This window comes from Magnolia sinica, chromosome 17 (assembly GCF_029962835.1).
Source record: "Magnolia sinica isolate HGM2019 chromosome 17, MsV1, whole genome shotgun sequence".
Taxonomy (NCBI): Eukaryota; Viridiplantae; Streptophyta; class Magnoliopsida; order Magnoliales; family Magnoliaceae; genus Magnolia; species Magnolia sinica.
Window position 1 is genome coordinate 53,528,775 of NC_080589.1, and position 12,439 is coordinate 53,541,213.

General features: G+C 41.5%; 1 protein-coding gene across 1 annotated transcript; it reads left to right on the plus strand.

Moving 5' to 3' along the window:
• The first annotated feature begins 5,867 nt into the window (after positions 1 to 5,867).
• LOC131230521 ((S)-N-methylcoclaurine 3'-hydroxylase isozyme 1-like) lies at positions 5,868 to 11,832 on the plus strand. The gene is made up of 4 exons (XM_058226433.1): positions 5,868 to 5,983; positions 7,883 to 8,098; positions 10,921 to 10,972; positions 11,587 to 11,832. Exons 1-4 carry the CDS (start codon positions 5,868 to 5,870, stop codon positions 11,830 to 11,832), a joined length of 630 nt encoding a protein of 209 aa, XP_058082416.1.
• The last annotated feature ends 607 nt before the right edge of the window (positions 11,833 to 12,439 follow it).

Consider the following 12,439-nt stretch of genomic DNA (forward strand, 5'->3'; position numbering starts at 1 on the left):
CCTCTCATTTTTGGTATCAAGCCCTAATTTTTTTAATTTTTTTAATTTTAAAAATTTTATGTGAGGGAACACCAACACATCTCCCATGAATGTTGTTGCTCCACAAGGACTCTTTTATTTATTTATTTAGAAATGCTCTGGTGCCTACGAACACAATTAGTTATAGTGCTCCCATTTTTATTCAGAACCTAGACGGTCCAAACCATTGATCAATACGGTTCATCAGCTCTAATCCATATTTCAAGAACTACCATGAAAATATCACACTGATTTAGTAAATTTGACCATTCGGTAAATGGAATTAAAAATGGACGGTCAAGATCATTTACGCAAAAATAGGTCCAATCAACATTTCGATTCATCCATTTGTTAGGATTATCATGGTTTGCTTATAATTGTAAAGAATCACATTTGTGCAAGTGACAATTAAAAACCCATATAATTCCATTTTTTTTTATCATCAATTAAGCTACTTTTGAATTTACTAGAATTTATTTCTATTTTTTCTAGTGGATTCGAGGAATCTTTATGAAGAATATAGAAAAGCTCCGTGGAATTGGAATAATTATCCACTTTGAGGAAGATAGTGATCGACCTCATCACGTCCATACCTGCGTCAGTCGCTATAAAGGTTTTGATAGAGAATGGTGCCCACCATACCATAGCCATCGAGGATGGGTTTAGAACTCGAAATACATCTTAGATGATGAAATAAACTATTCATATTCTAGTCTATACTAAGAAGCATTCACTGAAGTAATGATTGTCTAGGATAGAAAATTTAGAACATTGAGAACTAAAGATCAAATGGCTCATGTTCGAATCCAAGCATGATAGGTTAGGATCAACAATGAAGCATTGCTACCATAGCATCTATGGCATGATTATAACAAAAACAGGAGAGATCATAGTTTAGGAAGCAAAACGGATTGAAAACCCACCCCAACAATGTATGCTGATAAGGGGTACCATGAGTTGTCAAAATCTTCACTGCAAAATGCATGCCAAGGGATGGATGACGAAATGCATCATGGGAAGTTCTTGTGACCAGAAGCTATGTGGGCCCACAGAAATGCAGTAACAAAACCACTTTGTTCATGATTTTCTCAAGCTTGTAATGGGACAGGGTTTAAAAATCAAGCAGATTCAAAACTAAGCTAGGCCACTCCGAGTGAAATACTGAGAATGGAAACGTCCACCATCGAGACTTCCTAGAACCCATTATGATATTTATACACCATCTCAACCGTTAATAAGGTTATCACCACACGAATAAAACCATGGGCACAAATATCATCCCGATGTCCTACCAAGTTTCCAATGGTGGATGTTCCATCCCGGCTGTTTTGTCTGACGTGTGGCCCACCTGAATTTTAGATCTGCCTGATTTTTGAACTCTTCTATGGGCCCATATAGCTTATTATCATTGAAGCGGATTGCATAGTGAGTAACTCACTACGAGTAAACTCTGTGAGGTCTACCATAATTTATGTATTTTATCCTCTCCATTCGTTAATTTTAACGGATAAATTTTCAGATTGAGACTAAAAATGAGGCATATCCAATGTTCATAAGGACCACACAACAAGATACAATTGAATTGAACATCTACATTTGAAAAATTCTTGGGAGCCCTAGAAGTTTTGGATCAAGATTATATTTGTGTTTTAACTTCATCTATGTCTGTATGATCTTATGAACTAGGTTGGATGACAAATAAACATCACTGTGGGGCCTAGAAAGGTTTTTACGGTGGAAATTATTATCCCCATTGTTTCCAGTGATATGATCCGCTTGATCTTTTGGGCTCAACTCCTTAAATTAGACAGAAAAACGGATGGATGACATGGATAGACCAAATACATTCAGGGCCTGTTTGGCCAAGCAGATTAAGAGGGATTAGGAGGGATGGGATGGTAAAATCCCATGATATGCCAAACGAGCCAAACAAACCCGATGAATTTGTCCCGGGATATGGCAAACCCATGGATCACCATGATGTTTTATTATAATATATTTCAAAAAAAAAAAAATTTAAAAATACAAATTCTGAATTTTTATTTTCAAAATCTAAAAATTTTTCTCATATTTTATTTTTTTTCCTCAAAAATTTCAAAATGTTGATTTTTTTTTTCCAAAAGCATCATTTTGTTTTTAAAGTTTTTCTCAAACATTGTCAAAGTTTTTCTCAAACATTGTCATATTTTTGCATTTTGCTCCATTTTTTTGTTCAAATCGTACCAAATTAGTGCCAATAGGTGAGAAATGCTTGATTCTTCATGTTTTTCCAACAAAATCAAGGATTTGAACGTTCGATTTCAAAATTTGAGGGCAAGTGATCTAATTTGGGAGAAATTGGTGAATTTGATTTAAACATCTAAAGTTATTTACTGTTCAATCTGAACTGATTAAATTGTCCAAAAAGAGTTGATTAAAGGTTCAATTAGTGGATCTCCCTAATAATTTAGTAATTTTATTTTTCATAGATAAATTTCAATTTACATTTAAAAATAGCATTTTTTCCAAAATGTATATTTTTTTACTCTTTTAATAAAATATCATTTTTATTATAAAATATTTCAAAAAAAATTAAAATACAAATTTAGAATTTTAATTTTCAAAATCTCAAAAAATTTCTCATATTATAATTTTTTTCTCAAAAATTTCAAATTTCCTATTTTTTCTTCAAAAGCAACATTAATTTTAGCGACGAACATTTTTATCACTAAAAATATTATTACCGACGGTTTTGGTTTGTCGTTAAAAGTCAGGGCCAAAAGTAAACTAACCGAAATGCATAACACTTTTAGCGACGAAAATTTTCGTCGCTAAAAGTAAATTTCTGTTTTTTTGCAACGAAAATATTCGTTGTTAAAACTCTTAAGGGAAATTTTTTTAAAAAGCAGGAAATTACTTTTAGCGACGCAACTTTTCATCGCTAAAAGTCAGGGCAAACATTTTCAAACTGAAATACACAACTCTTTTAGCGACGAAAATATTCATTGCTAAAACTTTTAGCGGGAAAATTTGTTCGTTGCTAAAAGTCAGGGCCAAAATTTTCAAAGTGGAATACACAACACTTTTAGCGACGAAAGTTTTCATTGCTAAAAGCAGACTTTTCATTTTTAGCGATGAAAATATTCGTCGATAAAACTCTTCTAGAAATTACTTTTAGCGAAAAATTATTAGCGACGGTTTTGGTTCGTTGCTAAAAGTCGGGGGGCCAATATTTTCAAAGGGGAATACACAATACTTTTAGCAACAAAAGTTTGTGTCGTTAAAAGCAAATTTTTGATTTTTAGCGACGAAAATATTCGTCGCTAAAACTCTTAGCTGAATTTTTTTTAAAAAAGTGGGAAATTACTTTTAGCGACGAACTGTTTCGTCGCTAAAAGTCCCATACATGATTTTTAGCTATGAAAAGTTTCGTAGCTAAAAGTAATCGTCCAAAAAATGTTTTGAGCCTATAGCGATGAATATTTTCGTCGCTAAAAGTCTCGTCCACGATTTTTAGTTACAAAAACTTTCGTCACTAAAAGTCTCGTCTCTAAAGGTACTCTTTTAGCGACGAAAATTTATTTCGTTGCTGAAAGTCACTTTTAGCGAAGAAAAAAAATTTCGTCGCTAAAAGTTTCGTCGCTAAAAGCCCTCTTTCTTGTAGTGTCATAATGGGCCTCATCGCCTGACCCTCAAATGCATCGTAATGGGCTCACCATATATACCTCATATACATCATATTGGGCCTTAGACACGGGCTGAATACACATCACGTCGGGCCGCATATACTTCACATTGGGCCCCGATAATCAGATTCGATAATCGGTCACGACACATCATAATCGGTAGTCGGCCTCGATCGATAATCGATAATCGGTCACGTCGATCGGAATCGACAATCGGTCACGACAATTAGAATCAATCAGTAATCAGAATCGGTAAATCGGTCACGTCGATCAGAATCGGCAATCGGTCATAACAATCGGAATCGGTCGATAATCAAAATCGGCAAATCGGACACGTCGATCGGAATCGACAATCGATCACGACAATCGGAATCGATCGGTAATCAGAATCAGTAAATCGGTCATGACAATCGGGATCGATCGATAATCAGAGACGGCAATCGGTCACGACAATCGGGCTCAACAAGAATGAGCTTAACGGGAAGGTCACAATGAGGACATCTAACCGTCATTGCCCATCAATGTGGCCATCTAACCAACATTGCTCCCAAGGAGTGGCCCATATAAGGGATTCGTACACAACGTAATGGGCCATGCATACATTGCATTGGGCCTCAACCATGGGCCCGTTAATACTTCACAATGGGCCTTATCATATGAGCAGGAATATATCACAATGGGCCTCACTAAATGGGTCGAAAATATATCACCATGGGTCACGATATATGGGCCGAGTATACATTACAATGGGCCACGACCCATGGGCCGAAAACACGTCTCAATGGGCCACGGCCCATGGGCCTCAGTACATCATAATGGGCCGCAACCCATGGGCCTCAAACACGACAAGTGGGTCGCATCAATGGGCCTATATACACATCAAGTGGGTCGCATCAATGGGCCTGCTACACAACACAATGGGCCTCATACTTGAGCCATAAATACACAACAGGTGGGCCCTGCATATAGGCCTAATATACATAACAGGTGGGCCCTGCACATAGGCCTCATATATATATCAAGTGGACAACGTGGATATGAAACACATACATCAGGTGAGTCACACGTCCCACGGACGGTGTGGATAAAACATACATCGTATGGAGTTTGTCCAGTGGACGACATAGATGGAATATGTACAACATGGTGGGCCTTGCTATTACACAACAGGTGGGCCCTGCATGGTCAGCAGGCGGGCCTACACCTTCCAAATGGGCCCAGTAAATGAATGACATGGATGATCAACACATATCTCAAGGTAGGGCTCACCGTCTAGATCATGGTGGGCCACGTCAAATGGGTATATGGAGTAGATTCAACACGTACATCACGTGGGGTCCACGTCCCAACCAGGGATGGACGGCCAGGATATATATCACATACATCACAGTATGCACCACCGTCCAGCCATCTGGGTGGTGGATACAAAACAGATGGAGGGCATTGATAAACACACGCATCATGTGGAGTCCACGTGTGCATGGGTCCCACAGCTGCTACGCAGCATGAATAAAACACATACACCACAGCTGCCCACCATCCCTGCCTCTGGACGGCGGGATACATAATACAGCATCTATGTGGGGTCCATTTAGATAGACGGCGTGGATAACAACACATCAAGGTGGGCCACCGTCCACGTCCAGGGATGGGACGTGTGAATGAAACGCATACATTTTGTGGGCCCCATGTGTGGAGCCACGTGCCACCAGGGCAGGCATGGATGGGCCGAGTAGATAAAACGCTTAAATCATGGTGGCGTTCCACCTGTCCAAAAAAAAAGGACGGTGAATATAAACATCACATGGGGCCATGTACGCTGCTGTCATTACTGCAGCTATATAGCACACCAGCCACTCGTTTATCACAGGTGGGTCCCACGTGGGGCCCACCATACATAATATGTATATGACAAATGCATATATATCATCATTATTAGGATTATTATTATTATATTAAAATCTGCCAACTTTCAGGGATATATATAAACACCAGATATATATCCTATATACATACATAATATAATACAATATTATCATATAAAACAGGTGAGAGGTGTACCACCGTCCCACCGTCCAGGAATTGGACGGTGAGGATGCAACACATTCATCATGTGGGGTCCATTTCCCAAACGGGCGGACGGACGGTGTGGTTGCTTAAACATCAAGGTGGGGTACACACGCCATGTCTGGAAGGTTGGATATAACACAACCTCGTGATCAGCCCCTACTGACGCCATCACAGCAGGTGGGTGGGACCCACGGAGCTCACGCCAATGCGGCAGCTGCACAGCGTGCGAGGTACATCAGCCAATCCGTTTTCCACCGTGAGTGGGTCCCATGCGGGGCCCATCATAACATTTATTTGCCATCTGATCTGTTAATAAGGTCATACAGACCCGGATGAAAAGGAAAAAAACAAATTTCATCTAGGTCCAAAACTTCTATGGCCCAAAAAAAAAATGGTTTCAATGGTGGAAGTCCAATCTCACTGTTTCCTGCCATGTGGGCCATTTGAGCCCCATGTACGGCTGATTTTTGGGGCATCCTAGTTCCCAAAGGCGACCCATCAATTGCACGGAGTAGATGTGTAACATACACCATGGTGGGGCCTGTGGTGGGGCCCACCGTTTCACCCTTAAACAAATAGCGAGGACGCTGCTTGCTGCAGCGTCCAGAGGATGCTGACAGCAACAGCGTCCCATGTATTTTATTTTTTTTTTTTTTGGTTATTCAGAGGATTTTTATAGGTGGGCCCGCATCAAGAAAAATCCGCACCAACTACTGGTCTCCCCGGCTGATAACAGATCTAACGAGTCCAATATGCAATATGTTTTTGGTGGGTAGAAACATCAAGATAGATTTCAACAGTAAAAACTACTGTTTTCGACGCTATGGCCCGCCAAAAATTCGGATTGGCTTCATTTCTCGGCTCAACGCCTAAAATGACTAGGGAAATAGGATGGATGGTGTGGATTTAGTTTATACATCTAGGTGGAGCCTGCATGAGCGGTCCACCCAAAACTTTTGAACCAAGCTAACATTTTTTTTTTGTTTCCAACCTCCAGCGTCCAGGGAGGCTTGGGCGTCAAACGGGTTGGGTTTTCTCCAGCAAAGTAGGGCCCCCACATGCACTACCTGCTTCACTTTGGGGTGGGCCCCACACAGGTGGGACCCACCTGCCGTAGATGAAGGGAACATTTGTATATTTCCTCCAATTAGGCCCGCCTTAACGAACTACTAGGTGGACCCACTAGGTGGATGGCGTAGATGTGAAACATATCACAAGGTGGGCCACGATCAAACACAAAATAAAAGAGAGAGAGAGAGAGAGAGAGAGAGAGAGAGAGAGAATAGAATACCCACCCTAAGATCTCATCTTCCTTCTTCCTCCAATGCATGCTAGAACCCCAGTGGACGGACTTTGACGGTTGAGATGGATCATGGATGGTGGAGATGAGAGTTAGGAAGGTGGGTCACACTAGATCTCTCATGGGAGCCATAGACGTTGGTGCTCTCATGGGGTGTTGTTTGAAATGGAGAGAGAGAATGAGAGAGAGGAATGATGGGAGAGGAGTGATGGGAGAGAGGGATGGATGGGTGTGGTTTCCTTTGACTTTTGGTAAGAAGGGGATGGTTAGGTATGGGTATGTGATGGCCTGTGATGGGATGTACTTGACTTATGATTGATGTGATTGATGGGACATAACGTAGAGATTCTATCAGAATTCACAAAGTGCGGCTTTTCCTCAAATTGAACGCGGGCCCACATCTCCTGGTCCGGGCATCGCCTCACTGTGCGAGATGCAACGTCGGAACCGCGGCGACGGTGCGGTCGCACTAGTACAAGTCTCGGGTCGAGCCGACTCTGATATACAGAACACGTCTCAGGATCGTGCGCCAATGCTGATAACAGATCGCGGGCTGCCGAAATTCGACCGGGAGGACCGTATGAGTATACTGAATGGTACGGTCTAGCGTACAGGCCTTACATCTATTGTGGTTGGATGACTAATCTTACCAGAATCGCGTGGTTCACCCGCCTCCATGTACATGTGCATGCACGCAAGTAGTGGCGCAATCAGGCTATACGCGTTGCGTGTCGAAATAAGGAAACTACGCCCGATTTTCATTGCCAACTTGACAATCCGCAAACAACGTTCTTTTAAAATCTCAGCCCTCCATTTGGGCATATCCCAGCATTCCTTTCGGTGCCAAAAAAGGCAAGCAACCGTTTGCGAGGCAAAACCGGCGTGGGGAACTTTTCCTCTTCGGGAAAGTCGCGCTGGCACCATCCAAACCTTCCGCCAAGCTCCGTATACAGATCTCGACCGTTCCCACTACGGCAGCAATGGCTCTATCCGAAAAGAGCTTCTCATCTCGCCCGAAGACCATAAGCGGCGGAAAATCTCGCAAGTAGTGGGGAAACTGCGATGATCGGTGGGATTGGTGGCCCCCACAATGATCAATGGCCCCATCCGACCCATTCAAACGGCCCAGATCGCCATGTTAGGCCATGGATGAAAATTGGCTATTAGTAGCCAAACCTCATCTTCTCGGTCAAGCTGAAAAACCCACCATTATGGTGTGGGTCCCATTTGCAAATCAAAGATGCTTGTCCGGTGGGCCACAGTGATGGAAATCCATTTCTCGTGGCGGATTGACCCCATGCATATAGGAAACATAGATGAGAGTGAGAGTGGCCACCCCCATCTTGATCGTTCGCTGTTACGGCTAGGGACAGGTGCGAGTGAGCCCTAAGCCTAAAAGAGGGGCCCTATTTTCTTGGGATTCCCACCAAGGCACTGAGGGGTAGAGAGAGAGAGAGAGAGAGAGAGAGAGAGAGAGAGAGAGTCGTACGGTTGATTCTTGGATCTCTCATCCATACCTTTGAATGGAGCCTTCCTAATGGCATGAATCCAGACGAGCTTGATATGAGTGACAAGTTCGACCTAGCACTCTTGAAGGATGAGCCCTTGCTCGTCATCCCGAAAGCGAGAGCTTAAACATTCATGGAGATCCTCGCTTCTTATCTGCATTTGTGTTTGTTATCTTGTATTGAAAGAATCATGTCTATTAGATGGTAATGATCTTGATCTTCTCGTAAGGATTGATTTGAAATGGTTCACACCGATTGTAAAGTTTTGCTTGTTATAATAAAAATGTGAATTTAGACGGGTTTAAATTGCTTTCTTTTAGGGGATTTTGACCAAAGTACCCTCGTGGTAATGCCAAACCCTTTAAAAAAAAAAACATGACTTTTAAAATGAATTTGGCGATAGCCCTCTTACAACTTTTTCAAAATGTTTGGGATAAATTATTCCTCAATACAATTTGCATTGAGCTCGGTGCTCGACAAGGCATGATGGCAGTAGAGATTTGGATGGGGTAAACACTATGGTGCATATTATGATGTTTGTGAGAAATTCACACTGTTCACATGTTTTGCTAGATCATATTATGACTTGAGCCTAAAATGAGGTAGATCCAATGCTCAAGTGGGCCACACAATAGAAGTGGAGATCGTACACCCATGATTGAAACATTTATGGAGTTGCAGAAGCTTTGAATTAGGCTAATGTTTTTATTCTTTTGGTACATCCCCCTTGGTGAGGATCTTATTAGCATTTGGGCCACTTTATGAACGGTTTGGATTACATATAAACATCACAGTGGAGCCTAAAATTGTGTGAACGGTAGGCAGTTCCTTTTCACTTTTTCCAATCACGTGGCCCACTTGAATTTCAGATTTGTCTAATTTTTGGTCTCATGTCTTAAAATGATCTTCCAAAACGGCTAGATGGAGTGGATTTCCCATAAGCATCACAGTGGGCCCGAAATAGCTACTGATGGCAGGAACTTCCTGCAAAAGGCTTTTGCTCTAAATTAAAGTCAATGCAATGGGATGTGAGGCGGATTGGGTTGCATGACCTAGATAGAAATAGATGGTCATATGGGGCCCACTAAGATGTATGTATTTTATCCACACCGTCTATCCATTTTGAAAGATCATTTTAGGGCATTAGCCTAAAAAATTAGGCACATCAAAGGCTCAAGTGAAAATTATTTTTTCCCATAACATTAAATAAAATTTTAAATCCAATGGATGGAGTGGATTTGACATATATCCCATGGTAGGCCCTGCAACCCTTAACACATGACAATTATGATCTCGACCGTTAATACATGACAACATCGAACCTTTACGCATGATAACCATGGCCTAGACCCTTAATACATGATAACCACGACCCACGACCTTAGCACATGACAACCTCAACCCTTAACACATGACAACCAGGACACAAACCTTTGACACTTGACAACCTCAACCTTTGACACATGACAACCTTAACCCTTAACACATGTGTCTGGAACTTAGTCGAACCCCTCATCCAAGTGGGACATATACGATGGATGGTTTGGATATGTGAAAAACATCTCAATGGGACCAATAAGTGATTCCGAATGCTCTAATGGGAGGGTAAATACTCTCAACTACTGTACCTGGTGCGGCCCACCCAGTCATGTCATGGTGTGGCGTTATTTTTAATCCCATAGCACACCATGGAATGATGCATCTGACTGTGGGACTGATGTTCGACTAACAGCACGGGGGTTCCACACAGATGACCTCATAATACCGTTTCGTGATTAAGTGAATCTTATAATGCGTGCGCCGCTGCAACTTGCATTTGGAGTGTAGTGGCAATTTTGTAGTTAAGTGAATCTTAAATTTGTCTTGACTCTGTCGAGACTCCGAATCAAACGTACGTCCGTCCGCACCCACTGGGGCCATATCTTGAGATGGTATGGTGATTTGAACCGTACTATTCTCTTTACTGCCATAAATCGTCTAAGATCCCTGTTTTACCCTAAAACAAGCTCTGTGGAGTCCATGACGTTGTATGCCTTTCCTATGGCTCACCAGAGTTTTGGATGAGGATAATTTTAGTTTTTCTCTTCATCTCAGTGACTTACACCTGACTAACGGTTTTGAAGAAAGATACACACCATCGTGCCCCTACACACAAACCTATAGCCTGCATCCCAACCCCTTTGTTTCCAGTGGTGTGCCTATCTTACTTAAGGAATCTTGATGATTGTTTTTCCTAACGCTTATCATCGAGGATAAAACATGATGGACGGAGTAGATTTTAAATAAACAAGATTTTGGGTTCCAAGGAGTTAGGCGTTTTTTATGCTGTCCAAAACCAGTGCTGTACCTTGTTCCACAGCTGCTCAAAAGGAGGTGGCGGCGCATATACGAACTCTTCCCTTCTCCGAAGCGTATTGGTTGTGACCCTACCGCACACATATTCCGTACATCTGTTTTGAACAGAGCATAAAAGCTAGGTACATCTAAAACTCACTTGAGCCCCACACAAAAAGCAGTGGAAACGGAAATCTTCAACATTAAAACCTTCCTGTAGATGACCATGATGTTTATATGCCATCCAAACCATTCATAGGGTTATTACCACTCAGATAAACGGTAGTCACAAACATCATCCTAATACAAAACTTCTGTAATAGCTAGGTGTTCAATCCCCACTGTTTCTTATAGTGTAGCCCACGTGAGATTTTCATCTGAATATTTTTTAGAATACTGCCATATTGTTGACTTGAAAAACACATGGACGGAGTGGATTTGTCAGTTACATCTCTGTGAGCCCCACACAGCTGCCCTGGATCACACGCAATCCGCTTCTCCTCTTTCACGTCGTCAAGATTGACGGCTGAAGGAAGTATCCCTGTTGACTCAAAAGCAGAATCAATTTATACTCTGACGGAGTATGATGGATGATATACATGCACTACGATTAACTAAAATGATATGAATCATTTTAAGCGGCACCCAAACATAACCTTAATTACATGCTAATCCATCTTTGTGCTGACAGGAAACATTCGGACCTGGCTCCGAGACCAGTACCTCCACCATCGAATGGGCCATGGCAGAACTTTTGAGGAACCCCACCAAGCTGATAAAGGTCCCGGAAGAACTAGACAAGGTGATCGGACCAAACAGAGCCGTCAAAGAATCTGATCTGCCCCATCTTCCTTACCTCCATGAATGCGTAAAAGAGATGCTTTGGTTACACCCTCCGGTCACATTTCTGCTACCCAACCGAGCCATCGAGACGTGAGGTGATGAATTACACCGTCACTACACCAAAATCATCATTTAAAATCGTTCCCAAATGCTTCAGTAACGGTTTAAAACCGTTCCTCAATGAGGTGTCGCAAAAAAAAAGGAACGGTTCAGAACCGTTTTGGGTACCGTTCTAAATTTTAGAAATGCAATTTTAAGAACGGTTTTAAACCGTTCTAGTGCCAACAATCTAGGAATAAAATTTTAGGAACGGTTTTAAATCGTTCTTAATGTTGTGAATAATCAGATCTGAAGATGGAATTTTAGGAACAATTTCAAACCCTGATAAACACAAAATTTAGGGTCAAGGGAAATAAATTAACAAAAGTTTATTGCCTTCCATCAAAATAGAGATTAATCCAAAGAAAAACATAAGAAGCAGAGAGGTATGCTCGTCTTAAGACTTCAACTAAGTTCATTTAGACTGCAACTAAGTTCATTTATCTAAAAATATCTACAATGTTGAGTAACAAAGCATCAATGTACATGGGGTAGAACATGTGCACCTAGAACTGTAAGATTTTCATTCTCATCCAAAAAGCCCCAATGATTTTCAGATATTCAACAACATTTTGGACCTACAAGGTAAATGTCCTTTAGTA